Here is a 21,424-nt window from a genome sequence, read left to right as displayed (position 1 = left end):
CATCAATTGGGGAATGGCTGAACAAACTGTGGTATATGTTGGTGATGGAATACTATTGTGCTCAAAGGAATAATAAAGTGGAGAAGTTCCATGGAGACTGGAACAACCTCCAGGAAGTGATGCAGAGCGAAAGGAGCAGAACCAGGAGAACATTGTACACAGAGACTAATACACTGTGGTATAATCGAACGTAATGGACTTCTCCATTAGGGGCGGTGTAATGTCCCTGAACAAATTTCAGGGATCCAGGAGAAAAAAAACACCATTCATAAGCAAAGGATAAACTATGGGAGTGGAAACATCGAGAAAAAGCAACTGCCTGAATACAGAGGTTGAGGGGACATGACAGAGGATAGACTTTAAATGAACACTCTAATGCAAATACTATCAACAAAGCAATGGGTTCAAATCAAGAAAACATCTAATGCCCAGTGGACTTACGCGTCGGCTATGGGGGGTGGGGGGGAGGAAAAGAAAATGATCTATGTCTTTAACGAATAATGCTTGGAAATGATCAAATAAAATATATTAAAAAAAATAAGGAATGTTTTCATCAATTAACCAACAAAGTTATTAAACAACCTCCTGAAGTCAGAAAGACCTCAACTCTAGCTTCAGATATTTGTTAGCTGAGAAGTGATCCTGGGACAGCCACTTAACCTCTGCCTGCCTCAGTTTCCTTACCCATAAAATGGGAATAATAATAGTGCTTACCTCTCAGGGTTATTGTGAGACTCAAATGAAATAATATATATTTAAAAAAAAAAGAAAAACCCTTACCTTCCATCTTACAATGAATACTAAGTATTGGTTCTAAGGCAGAAGAGGGATAAGGCTAGACAATTGGGATGAAGTGACTTACTCAGGGTCACACAGGTAGGAAAAGTCTGAAGCCAGAATTGAACCCAGGACTTTCTTTCTTCTATCCACTGAGCCACCTACCTGCCTATTTGTAAAATGCATAGCACAGAGCCTGGCACATAGTTTATTAATATTTATTAAGCACATAGTATGTGCTTAATAAATGCTTGTTCTCTCTCCACTCCCATCTTCTATGTGCCAGGCACTGTCTTAAACCCTGGGGATCCAGAAACAAAAATGAAACAGTCCCTAACTTCAAGAAAATGACATTAATTATTATAGATGATAATTACATGTGCATTTTGCAAGGTATTTTACATATATTGTCTCCTTTACTCCCCACAACAACTCTCTTAGGAACATGGAAATTAGAAATCATTTCCAATTTACAAATAAACAAACTGGCTCAGAGAGGAGATATCTACGATTTTTGGATTTGTCTATGGTTACAGAGCTATGTCATTGACAATATTCACAGCCTTTTCACTCAGCAAGTCTTAGTCTCCTTCACTCATCCTCCATCTGACCTTCAAAATTGACAGGGTAGGATACTGGCCTGAATCTCCTCAGGTGAAATATAATAGGGATGCAGGCAAAGGCTTATATTTACGGTTGTTTTTAAAAAACTGACTTCACTAAATAGAGCCAGGAAACAATATACACAATCACTACAATGATGTAAATAACAACCTCAGAACAATAGAAAATGATTGTTATAAAATGACAAAGATCTACCTTTGCCCCAAAGAAGAGCTGTGAGAGGATATCTCTGTCCATTCCTTTGCAGAAGTAGGGAGGGCATGAGTGTAGGATATTTCCTATGACGTCGGCTTTTTAAAAAATGTATTGATTAGTTTTGCTGATTGTTTTTTCTCTTCTTTCTAAAAAAATCATTGTTATAAGGGACAGCTCTCAAGATGGAGAGAAGAGAAGGCATGCAGGAAAAAAATGTAAAAATAAAAGACCACTAAAATCTTTTGGATAAATTGGACTAAATGGTATCTGAGATATCTTCCAACTTTTAAATTCTATGATTTTGAACTTAACATAATTTCCATCTCCCTCAACAAACCCCAGAGATGTTCCTTTGTTCAAGTCCTGTTTTCTCACTGAGTCTTCATTCCCTTTCCTGAGCTTTCTTCCTCTTTAGTCTGTCACCATTCCCTTTGTTGCCCTATTCTCTCCTGTGATCTTATCAGACATCTCCCAGTGAACTCTCATTTCTCTGATTCTTCACCCTCCTTATTCAGCCTCCATCTTCTCACAGATCCCATCTTATGCACTAAGTTCCCAGCCTTTACTTCCCTCACTGGGCCCTAGTCTTTCACTAAGTCTCCATTCCTTCAACTAAGCCGCCATTCCCTTTTATTGAACTCTGACTCCCTCTTGCTTATCTCCCTTCCCTTGTTCCCTCATTTACTGACTAAGCTAACATTCCCCTCCCTTCCTGAGCTTTGATGCCCTCACTCTCCTCCATCCATTAACTGACAAATCCCCCTGCTAAACCACTATTTACTCAATGAACCTCCTTTCCTTACTCTAAGCCCCCCAAGTAACCAGGGTGCCCCATCAGACTCATTGTACCCCATATTTTTACTAAACCTCAACACAACCGACTAAATTTCTATCCTAATCTGAGTTATCTCCACCATTAATCTATCCTTTTCACTGAACCCCCATTTACTTAATGAATTCTATCGCATCATCAAAATCTATCCCTTTCACTGATCCCCATTCCCACTAAACACCTGGCCCCTCGTCATCCTACCATGCCTACCTTGAGCTCCCTTGTCCTTCTTAATGAACCATCATCCCTTTCATCATACTCTGAAATTGCCTCAGAAAGACTCCATCCTCTTGCTGAGACTCTGTTTCCTCACCTTGCATACCCTAGTCTCATCACTGAACTCCAATTCCTCCCTCTTTGCTCCTCTGTTCCTCGGATTCCCATCCTCCAGCAGAATTTCTATTTCTTTGGCTGAGTCCTCACTCCATTCAGTGTCCGTTCCCCCAACCGAGACCCTCATTGGTTTCTGAGCCTGTTCCCTGAGTTCCCATCTTCTAGGGCAGATGTTCTTAACTTTCTCTAGGTGTGCACGTCACATACTCCTTTGTCAGAACAATGTTTTTAAATAATTCAGGAAATTTTTGGTTGGAGGGTAATGAAAATAAAGATGTCATTTTCTCCTCCATCCACCCAAATGCAGGGATCAAAGCCCTGAAATCCATTTTGCTTAAAGATGATCTCTAGAACTCCCTTATACTTGCATGCAAATTTATAACAACAACTAGGCTTTTATTCTGCCCTGTCCCCTCCAGTTAAAGGTTAGGGAACCCGTTGTGGAGGGTGTTGGAGGGATAGGAGAAGCAAGAAGAAAAAGGGACCCCTGGGGAGGAGATGGGAGCTTTCGACTGGGGCTAGGCTGTTGGGCTGGGGGTGGGTAGAAGGAAAGATCCAGAGAAAAGGCAGGGGAAAGGGGTGGGGCCAGTGGGAAGGCTCTGCTTTCCAAATTTGCTCTTCTACTCCCACCTAGTGGAAGTGGGAAAGTGAAGACCGACTAAAAGCCTCTTCATTTTCCTAACCCATGTTATGGAGTCCAGAGGCCATTAGATTCTTTACATCAAGAACAATTCAACATTTATTAAGCATCTACTATGCTTCTGGTTGCTGATCCTGAATGTATAAAAATTTAAAAAGGGGGGAGAAGTGACAGAAAAGACAGACAGAAAAACCAACCTACTAATCCAAGAAACAAAAAACAGAAAAGGTGTACATCTTCAGGGAGTAGGATAGATACAGAGAGAGAGAGAGAGAGAGAGAGAGAGAGAGAGAGAGAGAGAGAGAGAGAGAGAGAGAGAGAGAGAGAGAGAGAGAGAGAGAGAGAGAGAGAGAGAGAGAGAGAGAGAGAGAGAGAGAGAGAGAGAGAGAGAGAGCGAGAGCGCCCAGGGAAGAAAGGCAGGAGGAGGAAAGGGAATAGGGAGAAGGGAAAGGAATGGGGAGAGAGGGAGAGGATAAGGAAGAGGGAGAGGGAAGGAGACGTAGATGAGAGAAAGAGAAAGGGAGAGGGAGACCATCTGTGCAAGGGCACCAAGAGCAGACATGATTGTCAAGCATAGGGAAGTTAGTATTTCAGCTTGAATGGAATGAAGAGTGATGGAATCTCAGGACCATCATTGAACCAGATACACAGTATACACTTAATAAATGTCTATTGAATTGAATTGTACTTTATTTGATGAGTCATATGGAATAAAAGGTAAGGTGGGGGAAGTCAGATTGTGGAAAGTTTTAAATGCCAAATGAGACAGAAGTTTGTATTTGATCCTAGAGACAAGGGGAAGCCATGAAAGATTTGTGAGTAAGAAAAGCAAGGATAAGAGAGCTGGATCTCTGTTTTTAGAATGTCAGTTGGACAGCTAAGCAAAGGATAAATTGGAGAGAGGAAAGCCTGGAGTCTTAAAGACCAATGGAGCAGTCTTCATATATTTTCTCTATTCTAGGTTCTTGCTACTCTGATCTTTTCTTTTTATTGTTGTTTCTTTATCTGTGTTTCAGCCACTAACCTTGAGAATCCTCTACCTAGGGGCAATCAGGTTAGCATAGTGGATAGATCATCAGGCCTGGAGTCAGGAGGAGCTGGATTCAACTCAAATAGCTATGTGACCCTGGGCAAGTTCCTTAACCCCAATTACCATTACCTTACCACTCTTCTGTCTTTGAGAGAAGGATTTCTAAAAAAAAAAAAAAGGACTCCCCTATCTACTGTTCTGCCCTGGTCCTCTTCTCTTTTCACACTATACTGTCTCACTTGGGATCTCAAGATAAATCTGGGAATCTCCATGCCTATAAATCTCAGTTTGAGATATTCAATGCTAACCTCCAGTCTCACACACTGCCTCCTAAACATGTGGAGATGGGTGTCCCATGGGAATGACAAGTGCAGCTTGTCAGAAGTAGAACAGTATCATTCCCCCTACAGCTTCCCCTCTTCTCAGTTTTCCTCTTACTGTAGAGGAGACCACCATCATCCCTGTCATCCAGGCTTACAGTCTTAGTGTCACTGTTGATTCTTCACTCACACTCATCCCACATCTCCAGTCTGATGCCAAGAATTGTTTTTTCTGCCTTCACCATATTTCTTCTTTCAATCTACTCACAGCCATCCCCATACTTCAGGCCCTCAAACATCTCTTACTTGGATCATGGAAATAATCTTCCCTCCTTCAGTCTCCTCTTATTCCATTCAGCCTTCTATTTAGTTCCGCTGGTGATTTCTTAAAGCAAAGGTGTTCTCCACACTTCTGCTCACTAAACTCCAGTGGCTCCCTATTACCTTCAGGATTAAATTAAGAAACTCCTTTGCTTGGCTTTTAAAACCCTTCCTCTCTTTCCAAGTCTTCTACTTTATAGCTTTCCATGTACTCCAGGATGCAGTTACAGTGTCTTACTCCTCTTCTTACACAGGATAGTCCATTTCCTGACTATCTTTGTACTGGTTGTGCTTCATTCCTGCAATGCTTTGCCTTCTCACCTGGATTTCTCTGAGGCTCAGCTCAAACCTCTCCCCTTTGAAGGAGGCTTTTGCTAGACGCCTCTAGCTCTAAGATCTCCTATTAATTCTGTATGTCTTCTATGGACTTCAGCATTTACATAGCTGTTTTTGTCTTTCTTTGTATTCCCAGCCCTTAGCACAATGTCTGGCACCTAACAGGAGCTTTGTGGATCGAATGAAGCAATTTCTAAACATGTCTCTGGAAGTAAACATGTCTCTGGAAGTTCAAGGACGATTGTGCTAATTGTTACAGAGGAGTAGGCTGAGGGTCACGGTAACTCAGTGGACCTGAGAACCCAAGATTCTTGAATTCCAGATCACCTGAGCTAGATTTTTCTTTCACCATTAAAGATTCATTTCTTTGGATGGTCAATCTTCTCCCTTTTTCTCCTTCTGAGTCAAATCCTCCTCTTCTCTAGGAAGCCTTCTAGTTTGGCACACAGTTCATGGCTCCTCATTCCCTGGATGTGAATGTATGTGTCCCAAAGTGTGGAGCAGGTGTCTTCTCTGATCAAAACACACAATTCAACCTGGGAAACAATTTTAGAAGGCATGTACAAAGGCCAGGCAACCCTTCAACTCTTCTCTAAGATTTTCTAAGGGCTCCGAGGATGTAGGTTTCCGTAGTGTAGCGGTTATCACGTTCGCCTCACACGCGAAAGGTCCTCGGTTCGATCCCGGGCGGAAACACTTTTCTTCTTTAGAAGGCTTTGTTGAGTATTTTAAAACGCTTTCACTTTTGTTTAGATAGTATCACCTTCATAATTAAATATTACAATTATGGATTCGATTTCTTACCATTTTTATTTGAGGGGAGAAAAAAAATGCTGTTGCGTTGGCCGGGAATCGAACCCGGGTCAACTGCTTGGAAGGCAGCTATGCTAACCACTATACCACCAACGCTCCATGTGAACTTGACTTTCCAATAGTGCTCTAGTAAGTAAGTTCTACTGCTACTCCTAGACTCACGAATGGAGGACATCGTTTCATGATGATCATCCAATCAGTTCCTTCCTTTTTCCTCTCGCGCCTCCCTTTGACTACATGGGTCACATCCGGGCGGTTATGCTGTCCTCCCGGTCTCCCGGGCCTATGCCCCCGCCTCGGAGGATCCACTTCCGGGTGAAAGGTCCGGAGCCGCCGGGTTTCCCCGTGTCCGCCACCTTCCCCTCTCCGCCCTCCGCGGCCGTTTCCGGGGCCGCTCGCCGGGGCCATGAAGCCGCGAGTGTGAGTGACGAGCCGCCAGGCCGCCCACCCCTCCAGCCCCACCCGGAGGCCGATCTCGACCCCGAGACCCGGACCCCGCCCAGCCGCGGTAAGGAATTGACCAGCCCCACCTCCCCTCCCCTTCCCACCTGGCCCGGCCTCCCCTCGGGGAGGGTCTGCCCGCCCCCCTCCCACGCAGGGTCTGGCCTGTCTGTGCCCCACCCCCTGCCTCCCCGAGTGGGCCTCCGGCATGTGAGCTTTCTGCCTCCCCACCTTGTGGGTGTCCTCTCGGTATGTGAGGCCCCCACCCTGAGGGTGGATGACCCCCCGAGTCACCCCCGCCTGGGCGACCCTCTGTGTGTGTCCGTATGTGTCACCTCCCTTGTGTCTCCCCCCCACTTCGCCCTCCAGGAATGAACCTGACCTCCTCGGGTAAGCCTTTCCTATGGGTGAATTTGTCCTCCCTAAAGTTGACACCCCTTTCCTCCGACCCTTCCCAGGGGCTCGCATGTGCCAGGAGCTGCCCCCTTGTGTTGAAGAGATTCGCAGCTTTCCTGTAAAGAAAGCCCCTTCTCCCCGCACGGGAGGTCCCCTCATTGGACATTCCCTCTTTAGCCTCTCCTCTCCTGTATCCTTGCCCCCAGGTACCATTCCTTCTCGGTGCCTCCTCCCTTTCTCCCTCTTTCAGTCTCTTCCTCCTCTTGTACCCATTCTTTTTTTCCAGGACCTGGGAGTTCCCTCTCTGCCTCTGGGTTCCATCCAGCTGTGGGATTCCGGGCAAGTCACCTAAACCCTAATCCTCCTCTTTAAAATGGGGATAATAAGAGTTCTTGCCTCACAGGATTGCTATGAAGATCTAATGAGATAAAGGGCTCTATGAATGACAGCTATTATTATTATCATCATTATTATCATCATCATTATCAAGCCTCTCTCCTTAGGCACTTATGCCACCTCCTCTACCACCCTCTCAGACCAGAATAGCATGATGAAGCCTTCTTGCCCTTCTCTTCCTCAGTGCCCCTGGATTCTTTCCTCCCATGGGTTGTTGAACCCTTCTAGGCTCTTAATGTCCTTAGGCTTGGGCTTCCTTTCAGTTTCCCTAAAAGGCTCCCTGTAGCCCTTCCAGGGATGACCAAGAGTCTGTGCTCCTGCCAGATCTTGTCTTACAACAGATTTCCTCTTAATCTTCTCCAGCACACTCAAAAGTATTCATCTTTCTTGTCTCTCTTTCATTATTAAAAAGATTGAGGGAGCAATGTAGTATACTGGGAAAAGCACTTGCTTTGGAGTCAAAGTACCTGAGTTCAAATCCTACCTTGATTCTTATTGCATATATGAGTTTAACCTATTTTGGCCTCAGATTCCCTATTTGTAAACAAGGGGCTTGGACTAGATAGCTTCTAGGTCCCTTCCAGCTCTAGATATATAATACAGATCTTAGAAGGCCTTTAGAGATCATATAGTCTTTTTAATTTTTAAAGAAACTGTACCTTTAAGCTCTTGATGGGAGGACCACTTGTCTAGACTTAGATGTCCTAGGATCTTCATCTTTCCTGTCCCTCAGCATCTCTTTGGGAGCTCTGTCTGCCCCAGCCATTCCTCTACCTCCAAAGGTATGGTTCTTGGCTCAGTTGCTCATTGATGATGTCTTACTTGGGCTGTGGAGGAATCACCTGTTTCAAGACAAGAGTAGACTTGCTTTCCAGGAGTTGGGCCTAAAGTTGAAATGTCACAGTTTATTCTGTAGTTTGTTTGGAGTAGTTAGGTAAAATTCTCAAGTGATTTCTAGGGGAATCATGAGAGCTGAAAGTGTCATCTCCAAGTTGAACTGGAGGGAAGGGCAGTGAGCCAAAAGCACTATTCAGAGTTTTTCAGTTGGGAATTAACATAGCAGCTCCAGGAATAGGGAGAATTCCAGGTGGAAGGCTTCAGATAACTTATCTAGTCTATCAAAGTCTGCCCAGTTATTGACAGATTTATTTCATCAAAGTCTGGGGCTCTTCCCTCCCATTCTGGCCCCAGCTATAGTTGGAATAGAAGATAATTAGACTCTTTATAAGGTCATTTCTGCTGGAATTATTTGGAGATTCAGTAGCCAGAGAAGTTTCAGTATATACTCTCTGACTAGTTGGTTTCCATGTGTGCTTTGGGAGTGGTTCATAGGATTTAAAACTGGAAGCTGTCAGTACCCTCTTTTTCCTTCCCAAATTATCACTCATTCCCACTCTTTATGACTCCATTTGGGGTTTTGGTTTTCTTGGCAAAGATACTGATGTGGCTTGCCATTTCCTTCTTGGGCATAATTTACAGATGAGCAACTGAGGCAAACAGGGTTAAGTGATTTGCCTAGGGTCATGGGAAGGGATTTCTGACTAAAGCAACATATTAAAGGAACAAACTTGTTTATTCTTTCCTTTGAGCTTTTTGTGTTTTTTTTTCTTCCTGAACATTGGGAGTGTGCATTGTTTTAGGTGCTACAGCTAAGAGAGAAGGGGACTGCTCTGATTTTACTGTAGACTTTTCTCTTGTACCTATGGTACTAGGACCAATGAGGAGAGGATGATTTTGACTTGCACAAGGGAAAACTTTGTAACAAAGAAAACTGCCCTAAAGTGATTTGAGCTGCTATAGGAGGTAGTAATTTCCCCCTCCCTGGAGCTCTTTAGAGACTAGACAACCTCTTATGGAAACTGTTGCAAAGGGATTTTCTCCTAATGTCTGAACTGGATGCTCTCAGGGCTTTCCTTAATCTGAGCTCCCCTTGGTTCCAGAAATGCAAACTCTTGCGATGATCTAGTGATGATGAAATGATGTCCTTTGCTATCATTCTCCTCTGCATCAGGCAGAGAAGCCTTGTTTCCCCTTATCCCAAGAGGGGCTACTAGTTTACCAGTACTACAGAGTCATGTGAGGCTAGGAAAACTGCACAGAATAAAGATGCTTATTTTCTGCCTGGTGTCCTTATTTTGGCAGTTTTATAGTGTTTCAGGCATAGTCTGAAAAGTCTTTCAGAAGCATTGGCTCAGAGATTGGCTTGAATAGACGAAAATGAACTCTTGAAGACAAAAGATGTAAAGGAGCTCTTGGTGCCATTCCTGGCCTTGTCCCCCTGACATCTGGCCCTTTTCTTTTCTAGGTTCCCATCCTACCAGAAGCCTGCTGAGTAGTTAATGCGGAAGGTAAAGAGGTTGCGCCTGGAAAGCAAGACCACCAGAAGTTGGAGAAGGTAACTTCCCACTTTGTCTTTCAGTGTCATGAGTTGTCAAAACTGGAAGGGATCTGGGCAACTCTGATTCATACCCCTTTTCCCCTGTTGTATAGATGAGGAACATGAAGCCCTGAAGGGAAAAGGGATTTGCTAGTAGTCATATCTTAAGGAAGTTGCAGACCTGGAGTTACTGATTCCTGGCACAGAGTTCCTTCTGCTGGATCAGGTGGCAGAAAATATCAAAATATACCCATCTGTTGGAGGCAGCAGAATGAAGAGGGAGAAAGAGGCCAGCTGGGCACTTCCCTCTCATTACCTTTATCTTTGCTACTTGGCCACTGCTCCACTGGCCTAGTTCTGGCTCAGATGAGGGAAGCTAAACTTGATGGCTTCTGAGATCCTTCCAGCCCTCAATCTATGGGTTCTTGTTGCTGTGGCTCTTAACCAGACCCAGGCCAAGTATCACATAAATTCTTGAGAGGACAAAGACTGTTATACCTTGTATTTACATCCCTGCACCTAGGGGTGCTTAAGAAATGGTTGCTGGATCATATTGGCCCAGAATTTTTCATGGTAATTGCAATTCAGTTCAACAAATATTTAGGATGTGCTTGTTGCGTATAAGGCATGGGGTGCTGAGGATGCCAGAGGGGCTGTACCAGTAGCTTAGCAAACTCAAACTCAACTTGGGGGGAAAGCTGCAATATTGTCCTGTGGAGCTGTCTCATTGCCCAGAAACTTCTACAACTATCAGACTGTTGAAGCATTTGTCACTGGGTAGGATCCAAACATTCAGATCTAGAAGGAACTGTAGAGATCATCTAGTTCAATTGCTTCATTTTTCAGATTGGGATACTGAGATGTAGAGTGAGTAATTTACCTAAGGGTAGAACTAGGATTCATACCCAGGTCTTCTGGTACAAAACCCTTTTGTGCTTTCCAATAAATTAGTGTGGCTTCTCTGCAAACATTGGCCAGTTCTTGATTGAGATCTGTGATATTCTTGCTATTTCCTACTTTACTGAACCCTATCTGCAGGTTCATTTGGAAGGAGGGAGAGACTTGGTGTGTGATGAGAGGGAAGGCCTCTCCCAGCCCCATTCCAGGGCTGTTGCTGCAGGGAATGTTTTTTAAAAGTTAATTTAATTTATTTTACTTTCATTCTTACCTTCCATCGTAGAATTGATACTAAGAATCATTTCCAAGGCAGAAAATGGTAAGGGGTAGGCAATTGAGGTTAAATGACTGGTCTGGGTCACACAGCCCAGAAGTATCTGAGGCCAGATTTGAATGCAAGAGTTCTTGTCTCCTGGCTTGGCACTGTATGCACTGAGTTCCCTAGCTACCTGGATGAAATGGTTTCTAGGGAGAGAAAAAAAAACTTGAGAGACCACATTTTTTACTAGATCAAGAATTGACCACGGAGTCAAGAAGCCTTGGGTGAAATCTTGCCCTTAACACATACTGGCTATGTGACTCTACCCCAAGGAATTGTTAGTCTACATTGGTATAAGGAGTCTTATCTCCAGGAGTTCTTCCAGAGAGATCACAATTCTGATCCTAAAAAAAATTGGAAAGGATTGTCTAGTTGCTTGGTGTGAAGCTTGAATGGATTATAGGCATAGCTACCTTTGTGTGATTGGTTTAGGTGGGGATATTGATTGATTATTGTATATTAAAAATAATTTTCTGAGAACTCCTACAGAAGGGCAATGTTAAAGATGAAAGGAGCAGAGGAACAGTTCTTGTTGGTAGAGATTAAGGAAAGCACTTCCCTAGGATTGCTTGCCTCAGCCCAGGCACAGGGGAATCCACTGCAGTGGAGCTTTGTTCCCCTCCTCCCTCCAATCATCCCAAGTAGTCCACACCCCTTCTAGAATCCTGGGGCTAGAGAGCACCTCACACACCCCGAAAGATAATGAATGACCTGCTGGACTTCTCCCTCCCTCCCTGCCTCTGCTGTTGACTGAATGTTCAGTGGATTACAGCCAGTGATAATAATCTATACTTCTTAGCTCATGTACAGGCCTCACCTTTCCTCTCTAAACGGAAGTTCTGGAAGTTGAGTGGATGCTCAACTGTTATGAAAGGACCAAGATAGAGTGAGGCCACTGAAATCTGGCTTGGCCTTGGAAGTTACCTTCTTGAGTGGTGTGAGGTGGTTTGTTTGATGATGTCACCTTCTTTGAAGGGGTTTCCCTGATTGGCTGAGAGACTGTGTAGGTGGAATTGTACATTAGTTTGCTCAGAATCTGCTTGACTTTCTCAAGCTGTGCAAACTCTCAGAATTGTGAGCTGAAGTAGGCTTCATGGGGATGGGCGTGGAGAAAAGCTGTTATAGACCTGATCTTAAAGGTACAGTTGTTCACTCACCTGTCCCAGATTCATGGTGTGTTCCCAGTGGGTACTGGTTGACTTTAAACAAACTCTTTTGCCTTTTGGAAGGCAGAGGATATGTTACTTTGTTTGCCAAACCAACCCCTGCCTGAATGAGAGAGCAGGGCTGGCCGGCTAGGACATCTGGCATCATCTTTGAAGGTTCCTGGAAGTTTTGCCAGATGTCTCATCACGTTCTTCGTTGTCTTCTTGACTGTGGTTTCATTCCGTGTTCAATCTGCAGGCGTCTGACTCAAAAGTATTTTCTCATTTTTACCTCATAAGCTTGAGCTTGTGGTTTTTAAGTCAATATATTTAGAGGATGAAGTCTAGGCTTGGTTACTGAGGGGCTGTGGTGTTTTTCCTTCTATATTTATGGCTGGAATTCCAGCCAGTGGAGCTTTCAGGGCTAATTCTTGGAGAGTGCTGCAGCCTAGCCTGGAGTGGAGGGTAAGCTTCGGGGTAGCCGGGAGGTTTAGCACATCCTGACACATGTACCATGGCAATAGGATATGGTAGAAAGAGCATTGTCTTTGGAGTCGCAACACATGAGCCTTGGTTCTGTTGCTTACTTCCTAAATGGGACCATGGGCAAATTCTTTCACTTTTGAGGACCACCATTAACTCACCTATAGAATTAGATTAGCTCATCGCTGAGGGCCCTTCCAACGCTGCTTTTGAAACTGTTACCAAAACAATACAATAAGAAATAGGAATAAGTTCAGATGTGAAATCATCTGCTTTTTGTCATTTCTTTGTGTTTTTACCTTTGGGATCAAATGCAATTTCTCTGTTTTGGCATTCAAAGCTCTTTACAGCCTGGTTCCAACCCACCTTTCCAGCCTTGCCCATAACTTTACATATTCTTTGGTTTTGCCAAACTGGCCTTTCTTGCTTTTCTTTCTAAAATGCATTCTGTCACTCACACCTGGGTCTTACATAGGCTGCCTGCCACGTTTCTAGAATGTACTCCCTTCTTTTCTGTCTCTTAGAATCCTTCATATCCTTCAAGGTTCAGCTCCTATACCACCGTCTTCAGAAAGCCTTTCCTGATTTGCTAGTTGTCACTGTCCTGAAATTATGTTTTATGTATAAATCTGTTTACATGCTGTATCCTTGTCTCTACCTCCCAGCTTCCCTGGCTTCCTTTAAGTCCCAGCTATGATTTCACCTCCTACAGGAAGTCTTTCCCAGTCCACCTTCCCTCTGTTAACTATTTCCTATTTATCCTGTTTAGAACATGTTGGTACATAATTGTTTGCATGTTATTTCCTGTTAGATGTGAGCTCCTTGAAGACGGAGGCTGTTTCTTGCCTTTCTTTGTTGCCAGCACTTAGCATGGTGCCTGGCACATAGTAGATATTTCATAAATATTTGTTGACTGACCGATGATATATTCTTCTAGTAGAATGTAAACTACTTAGGGTCAGGAGCCTTTTTATTTAATATTTGTACAGGCCTAAGTACAATGCCTTATATAGAGTAGGTATCTAATAAATGCTTCTTGCATTGGGTTGGACTTCCCTGCTTTGGACCTGAGTTTCCTACTCTCTAAAAGGGAGACAGTAATTCCTGGTTTGTGGATCTCCTGGGGGTGGTGTGAGGCCCAAATGAAATCATATCTGGCAAATGGGAGGTGGCATTTTTCAACACTTGATCAATAAAATGAGATGTCAAGATCAGCAAGAAATCCTTCCCATTTTCCTTTCGAAAACAGTAGCTGGGGAGAATTGGTGATCAATAAAGAAGTGGCGTGAGTGATACTGCAAAACAGAGCCAACACAGCAGCCCGAGTACTAGACGATTACCAGCTTTGTGACCCTGGGTCAGTCACTTAACCTCTCCCAACCTTAGTTTCCTCATCTGTAAAATGAGGGGATTTAACACAGTGACTTCTGGATTTTCTTCTAGCTCCAAATCTATAATCCTATGGCCAAAGATTTATGTAAAGAAGTGGGAGGGGGGGGGGGCAGCTGTGTAGCTCAGTGGATTAAGATAGAGATGGGAGGTCCTAGGTTCAAATCTGGCCTCAGACACTTCTCAGCTTTGTGACCCTGGGCAAGTCACTTAACCCCCATTGTCTAGCCCTTGCCACTCTTCTGCCTTGGAATCAATACAGAGTATTGATTCCAAGACGGAAGGTAAGTGTTTAAAAAAAAAGAAAGAAAGAAATAGGTGCCGTGTGGTTTGGTGGAAAGAAGATGAGATTGCAAATCTGAAGTCTTGAGTTCTACTCCCAGGGTTGCTGTTTTCAATTCATTTTAACAAATATTAAGCACTGACTTTTCTCAAAGCACTCTAATGGACTCTGAACATAGATATAAAAAACAACATAAAAGCTCTGCTGTTATAGAGCTTTCCTTCTTTTGGGGAATGGGGTGGAAGGGAGGCTATATAAGCAAAATTGAGGAGGAAGGGAGCACTGACAACTTAGGTGAGGAGTGAGAGAAGGCTTCATGGAGGAGGTAGCACCTGAGCTAAGTCTTAAAAAGACATTCTGAGAACTGATGCTAGATAGAGACTATTTATGAGTTTGGATAAATGCATGGAGATGGGAGATGGAGGTTCAAATTTGAGAAATAGCTAGTCATAGAATTTCCTTGAAACACTGAGTTGATGAAGAACAATATGAAATATGACTGGAGTGGGAGCCAGGTTGGGAAAAAGCTCTTAAATGCCAGGCTAAAGGGTTGATACACTATCCTTAGGAAGTAGAGAGGCATTGAAGACTTTGGAAAAGGAAGTAACATGGTCAGACCTATGCCTTAGGAAGAAGATTATTTTGGTCTTTGGGAGGATTGGTTGAAGAAGGGAGAGATTGGAAGCAAAGGAGGCCAAATGTGGGGCTATTACAGTAGTCCAGGCCAAAGGTGGTGAAGGCTAATAATAATGCTGTGTGACATTTATGACTTGAATTTGTAAATGTTCACTTTCTGTATTGTACAACATCATAGCAACTGGTACCAGTACCCTAATTATCCAAATGAACAAATAGAGGCTCACTGAGGTTGAGTGACTGATATCCTGTGGCAGAAGTCTGAAATGGCAGTAGGTCTTCCTAACTTTAAGTGTACTGTTTTGCTAGGCGAATGGAGAAAAGGCAACATTTGAGAGAAGTCCTAGAGCTCAAATGAGTAAGATTTGACAATTAATCAGTCAGGAGAGGTGAGGGACAGGAAAGAACCTGGGATGACTCTGAAGTCACTGATGTGGGATGAAGGATGATAGTATACTGAAGACAGATAGGTTAAGTTTGCAGGAAGGGTGGGTTGGATGGGCTTGAGACGATAAGGAGTTCCACTCTGGTCAGACACCTTAAGTTTGAAAGGGTTATTAAAGAGGCAATTGGTGACATGCTGAAGGAAGGTATCTTTAGGACTGCAAATATAGATTTGGAAGTCATCTGCATAAAGAATCCATGGGAGCTGAAGAGATCTCTAAGAGGAAGAATGAGAAAAGAATGCTGAGGGAAGAACCCTGGGCAGTCCTCATGCCAATGTGGGGTGGGAAGCAAGAGACAAGTAATCCTGCCTGTCGAAGATTGGGGGATCAGGCAGTCAGTAGGAGGAGACACCTGAAGAGTAATGTTTTGGAGTAGTCCTGAAAGGGAAGGCATACAACAGTGTCAGAAGTTGTAGAGAACTGAGAAAAGCCCTCTGGCTAAGCAGTTGAGACCCTTGGGAACCTCGAGGGAAGCAGTTTCAGGTGAGTGATGGGGTCAGAAACCAGACTGTAAGGAATTGAGACATGAATGGAAGGTTTGGAAGTGGGGCTAGCAAACATAGACCAGAGTGTTGGACTAGCAGCCTGCTTTTCCAATCCAGACAATCCGGTGCCCCACAACCTGGCCGTGACAGTTTTTTAGCAGCATGGGTATGGGAATAACAGAGGATGGGGGTACCGGGTAGCCAGGAAAAGGCCATGTTAAGGAATAAGGACTTTTGGAGATATTTTTACATATTGGTAAAAACATTTGCTATTGATTGGTTGATTGGGGGATATAGACAGAACTAACCCCTCCAGTAAAGAGACCATCAGAAGAGTTGTGAGGGTGCTGGTCAAGACAAGTTCTCTTTTAAATGGGAAACACTTCCTTGCTGTATATTTAAGTCAAGGCCCTGGCAATTGGAAGTTGAAAAAATTAAATGGGGTAGTGAGCAACATAAATCTGCTTCTTATTTCTCTTAAAAATCTTCTGCCCCTGTCTTGCCTGGCATACAATAGCAGTCAACAAGGTTGCAGTGGTGAATGCTTTCCCAGCACCAGATGTTCTTCCCTGCAAATGAACACTAACTTTAGTACTAGAAGCTCTTCTCCCAGAGGAACTAAAAAATCCACAGTCTTCTCTCTGAGCACCTAGGGGGCTCCTGAGCCATTAGTTGCAGTTAGAGGAAACTGTGACATTGGGATTATTTTCATGTGTCTCATGCCCTCACTGAACTGCACAGAACCCTATAAGATTTTGCTTAGGAAACTGAGTCATAGAATTCAAAGGTCAGCTGTGACCTCCATAGCTTTGACATTGACTTAATACCTTGCAGGTGATGCCTTGCCCTTTAAAAAGTGGCCCTGGTGGCTCTCAGTAGGTGTTCACAGTTACAGAAAAATGTACAGTAAGAGCCAGTAAAGCAGGGTGAGGAAATAACTTGGCATGCTGTTGCTTTAGTAGATGCCCCAGTCTTCCTCTCACTTAGAGGAGCTGCTATATAGCTCTCAGGTACCCAGTAGTTAGCTGTCTCACGGTTGCCATATGCCTCGGTCTTCTGATGCTCCCTCCAAAGAGTAATGCATCTTCCTTCTCTTCATTCTTACCCTACTTAGTCAGCACTGCACTATCACCCTGTGCAGACAGATATTTGTTTAGAAGTCAATCTAAATCCTGCTATGGAGTGACCCAATTTACCAGAATCCAGAACAAGGAACAATGAGAAGTACATTTTTGGTTCAATATAAGGAATAATATCCTGATAACAAAAGCGTCTAGAAAATGGACCAGGTTCGGGGCGACTAGATAGCACAGTGGATAGAGCACCAGGCCTGGAGTTGTGAGTACCTGGGTTCAGATGTGGCCTCAGATACTTTGTAGCTATGCGACCCTAGGCAAGTCACTTAATCCTGGTTGCCTAGCCCTTACCATTCTTCTGTCTTAGAATTGATACAAAGAGAGATGGTAAGGGTAAAAGATGAAAAAAGAAAATGGACTAGGCTACTTGGTTGAAGTTTTCCATTCGTTTCTAGAGACGTTCAAGCAGAGACTGGTGGAGGTGGCCTAGAGGCCTTCAGGCTTCAGGGACCAATTGGACCAGATAACCTCAAGGGACTTTTCTATTCTAAGATTCTGACTGTGAAAATAGCCTTGCAAATGTGAGGGTCTGCCCATTTCACTCTCCTCTTGGAAAAATCTTCATTGGCTCCCCACTACCCCCCACTACCAAGAAGACATGGTTCCATAACTTCTCTTCTATTTGGTTTGGATCTCTGTTTCCAGCATCATTTCATTAACCTCCCTTTATCTGATATACTTAGGAAAAAGCAGGACAAACAAAACAGATCTTTTTGTGGCACTTGTCCAGAAATATATTTCTTATTGTCCAATTTGAGCCCATCACCTCTGTCAAAAAGTATGGACCATATTTCATCATCATTGGCCCTTTGGAATTGTGGCAGCCTTTTGTATTGATCAGAATTCTTAAGTTATTCAAAGTTGATATAATGTTGTTGTTATTGTATAAATTGTTGCCCTGGTTCTGCTCACTTTCCTCTGCATTAGTTCCTACTAGTCTTCCTAGGTTTGTCTGATGCTATCCATTTCACCATTTATTATGATGCCATAATGTTCAATTTGTTCAGCCATCCTCCAATTGATGAACACCCCCTTATTTTCTAGTACTTTGCTGAAATAAAAAGAGCTTCTATAAGTATTCTTGATCTGTGGTCCCTTTTCTCCTTTTCTTTGGCATTCTTGAGGTAAAAGGCCTGAGAATGGTATCTCAGGGTTAAAAGATACACAGCAGTTTAGTGACTTTGAGGGTAGAGTTCCAGATTGCTTTCCAGAATGACTGAACCGATTCATAGCTTCACCAATAATGCTTTAGAGGGCCTATTTTCCTACAATTACTCCAACAATTATTGTCCCTCCCCCACCCCCCATTTTTGCCAATCTGATCCTCTTCAGATTTTCTTAGAGTCTTTGCCTGGTGTTTCTTTTCCCCATCACATTGTCTCATGATATTTGTCTACATGCTAAATTCCCATCTAACCTTATCCTCAAGGAGCTTAAACTATCATTTTTCACATTTGTATCTCCAGTGCCAAACGGGGGCTTTCTTCATAGTAAGTATTTTGTTAATACTTGTTGAACTGGACTAGAGACAGGGATTTTGGCTGTCTTTCAGGATGCTGGAGCTACTGGTGGGTATGAGCAATAAAGTGGTTACGGAATTGGTAAAGTGCTGGAGAGTTTGTTGGTTCTCCCATTTAATAAATGTTATCACTTTTAGTTTTGTTGGGGGTAGTCTTAATTTATAAAGATTTCTACTGGACTGACAGGTATGGATTGGCCCCAGGGAGCTATCTCAGAGGTTCTTATGGGCTACCATTCTTGTGCTTGTAACACCCTTTTCATCTCCTTTTTTTTTTTACCCCCCACCATCTTCCACGTAGTTTCTCACTCATCTCTGAGGGGGAAGAAAGGATGACCACTGTGGATGTTCTGCCTGAGAGGCCTGATGTGGTGGAGATGGAGGACCCCTCCTCGCCCTTCCAGGTGGAGAAGCACTCGTGGGATGGGCTTCGGGACATCATTCACAGCAGCAGGAAGTACTCAGGCATGATAGTGAACAAGGCCCCACATGACTTCCAATTTGTCCAGAAGAAAGATGAGTCAGGCCCTCACTCTCATCGGCTTTATTACCTTGGTAAGCCAGGCTTCCACACCCTTTCTTTTATTAGTCCTTAACAACAACAGTAATAATATTTTGCTCATAACAACTCAATGAGGTAGGTAGTACAAGTATTGTGCCTATTTTACTAAGGAAGAAATGAGTGAATCAGTTTCCTTTTAGACTAGCAAATGGCAAAACTGAGACCCAACTTGGGTCTTATGACTGGTCTAGTGCTCAGTTCATTGACAGCACTATGTGGCCTCTCTACCTGCATGTCACCTATCCATTGCCTGTATGCTTGAGGGCTTTTGACCAGGTTGGTTTCCTGTGGAGAGTTGGCAAGAAGTTAGTCTGGTTATTAAATCTTTGATTCTTAAAAGTCCCTTTGCTCTTGGTAGTTGGAGGGAAAAAATCTCTCTGTAGTAACGGTAATTATTTTTATTATACGTAACTGTTATGGACTCTGTAATTAGTACAATCAGAATCTTTCTTAAGTCAGCCTGTCTAGCCTCCATCCCAACACCTTATCCAGGTGAAATCAGATTAACTTGACCATAGAATTAGACTTCTAGAACTAAAAGGAGCCTCATAGACATTTGGTCCAACCCATATCAGAACAGGAATCTCTTTTATCTTCTTTCCCAAATGGTTAATTTAATTTCTACTTGAAGGCCTCTATCACTGGAGGCTTGACCCTCCTCCCCAGCATCTCATTCCAATTTTGGACAGTTCTTTTAGAAAGTTTTCCTTCTGTCAGGCCTAGATCTTTCTTTCTGCAACTGTAACTTGTTCTCTTTGTTCCTGGTTCTACTCTCCTTCACAGCAGGTCTGTAAATACATGGACACAGCACTTATATCTACCTCTAATTAATCTCTTCTTCTGAAATCCTCAGTTCCTTTAACTGACATGGTCTCTGGTCACCTCCCCATCCTGCTTACCTTTCTCCAAATCCTGTCCTTTTTGCATTCCTTTCTGGATACTATACTTTGGGAACAACAGCATCTTATCATATCCTAAAGTATGGCCTATTCAGTATAGAGATTGTTGGGATCTTACCTCCCCTGTTCTGGATTTTGCTTCTTTTAATTATCTAATACCATAAAATTAACTTTTGTAGTTGCTGTGTCACACTCTTGACTCTCATCAAGCTGATAGTCCACTAAAACCCCCAGGTCCATTTCACATGAACTATTTCTAGCGCTGGCACCCTCATCCTGTACTTCTATGGCTGCTTTTCTTGAATTGAACTCCAGATTTTCCCATTTCAAGTTTTTTGAAATGTAATAATCTGTACTTTGGATCAGTAAAATCAGCTGCACAAATTCAGTTATCACTATTAAACTTAATCTTGTTAGATCCTGCTTATTGTTCTAGTCCGTTAAGATCATTTGGGATCCCAATTCTGTATTCATATCCTGCATTCCTCCTCTGCAAGCTTCTTTTACTGCTTCATTATGACTTGGAGGTGACCATTGGCTCTGCTGGGGAAATGCAAGCACTGATCCTGCCTAGCCTGGCACCATCTGCAAACAATTTGGGAACTTCAGAAGGAAAAAGAAGTCATCTTAGGAACAGCCCACAATCTGTTGGGGAAGTGGGGGTGTGTTTGAGATCTGCTTTACCTTGATGATGTTCAGGTAATGTAGAGATGAGTATATGTATGAGAAAACTTTTTTTTTTAATTTAAAATTTTTTTTAATCACTAGTAGGGTGAAGCCACCTCCCTGAGTCATTGCCTTGTTCATAGCAGGACCATGAGCCAAAACCTGCTTCCCCAGAAAAGGAGGCTTCCAGGAGACTGCCCAGTGTGTTTCTTTGCAGATTTGTTTTTCCCCTTACCCATTGGATTATACATTATAAAATATCAGAGCTGGAAGGGATGTTGGAGCTCATCTAGGCCAGCTCCCTTATTAATTTTTTTTATAGATGAGGAAACTTGAGCCCCTAAGGCTTAGGTGACTTGCAGCCCAAGATCAGTGTGAGAGAGTAGCAGAGCAGGGACTTTATCTCAGGTCTTCTGAGCCTAGCGCTGCTTCTACTTTTTCCTTCACAATACACCTTTTTTTGTCCATAGAGGCCTTTGCAATAAAATTCCCCCAAATGGATTGCCTTCCATAGGCAACTGCAGATTTACTATTAAATACAAAATCCCCCCACCCCCCACCCCCGAGGTAGGGTGGGTGGGGTATGGCTATTCCTATTTGAGAGACTAAGATACTAAATTTCAGTGTAGTCATGGAAGAATTAAGCCTAGATGGCAGGTTTTCTGACTCCAGACCCAGGGTTCTTTCCCCTGGGTTCTTCTTTTTCCCACAGCCCTAGCACCAAAATG

The 21,424-nt window shown here is 43.3% G+C and overlaps 1 protein-coding gene and 2 non-coding genes across 6 annotated transcripts in view; 2 read left to right on the top strand and 1 right to left on the bottom strand.

The window, feature by feature from the left end:
* The first annotated feature begins 6,031 nt into the window (after positions 1-6,031).
* TRNAV-CAC (transfer RNA valine (anticodon CAC)) lies at positions 6,032-6,104 on the top strand. Its single transcript has one exon. It is a non-coding gene; the product is annotated as a tRNA-Val (tRNA).
* A 141-nt stretch (positions 6,105-6,245) lies between these two features.
* Positions 6,246-6,317, bottom strand: TRNAG-UCC (transfer RNA glycine (anticodon UCC)). Its single transcript has one exon. It is a non-coding gene; the product is annotated as a tRNA-Gly (tRNA).
* Positions 6,318-6,515: 198 nt separating this feature from the next.
* DPP9 (dipeptidyl peptidase 9) overlaps positions 6,516-21,424 on the top strand; it is a 54,024-nt gene continuing 39,115 nt past the window's right edge. The window contains exons 1-3 of one of the 4 annotated variants that reach the window (XM_001374952.5): positions 6,516-6,729; positions 9,760-9,849; positions 18,871-19,124. In XM_001374952.5, coding sequence (XP_001374989.2) covers positions 9,794-9,849; positions 18,871-19,124 — 310 coding nt within the window. In that variant the 5' untranslated portion in view covers positions 6,516-6,729; positions 9,760-9,793. Of the gene's footprint in view, positions 6,730-9,758; positions 9,850-18,870; positions 19,125-21,424 lie in introns of those variants that run through there. The other 3 variants (XM_056822453.1, XM_007488932.3, XM_007488933.3) reach the window with 3 other exon arrangements.

Source organism: Monodelphis domestica, chromosome 3 (assembly GCF_027887165.1).
Source record: "Monodelphis domestica isolate mMonDom1 chromosome 3, mMonDom1.pri, whole genome shotgun sequence".
Classification (NCBI taxonomy): Eukaryota; Metazoa; Chordata; class Mammalia; order Didelphimorphia; family Didelphidae; genus Monodelphis; species Monodelphis domestica.
This window is presented reverse-complemented; position numbering and strand designations above follow the sequence as displayed.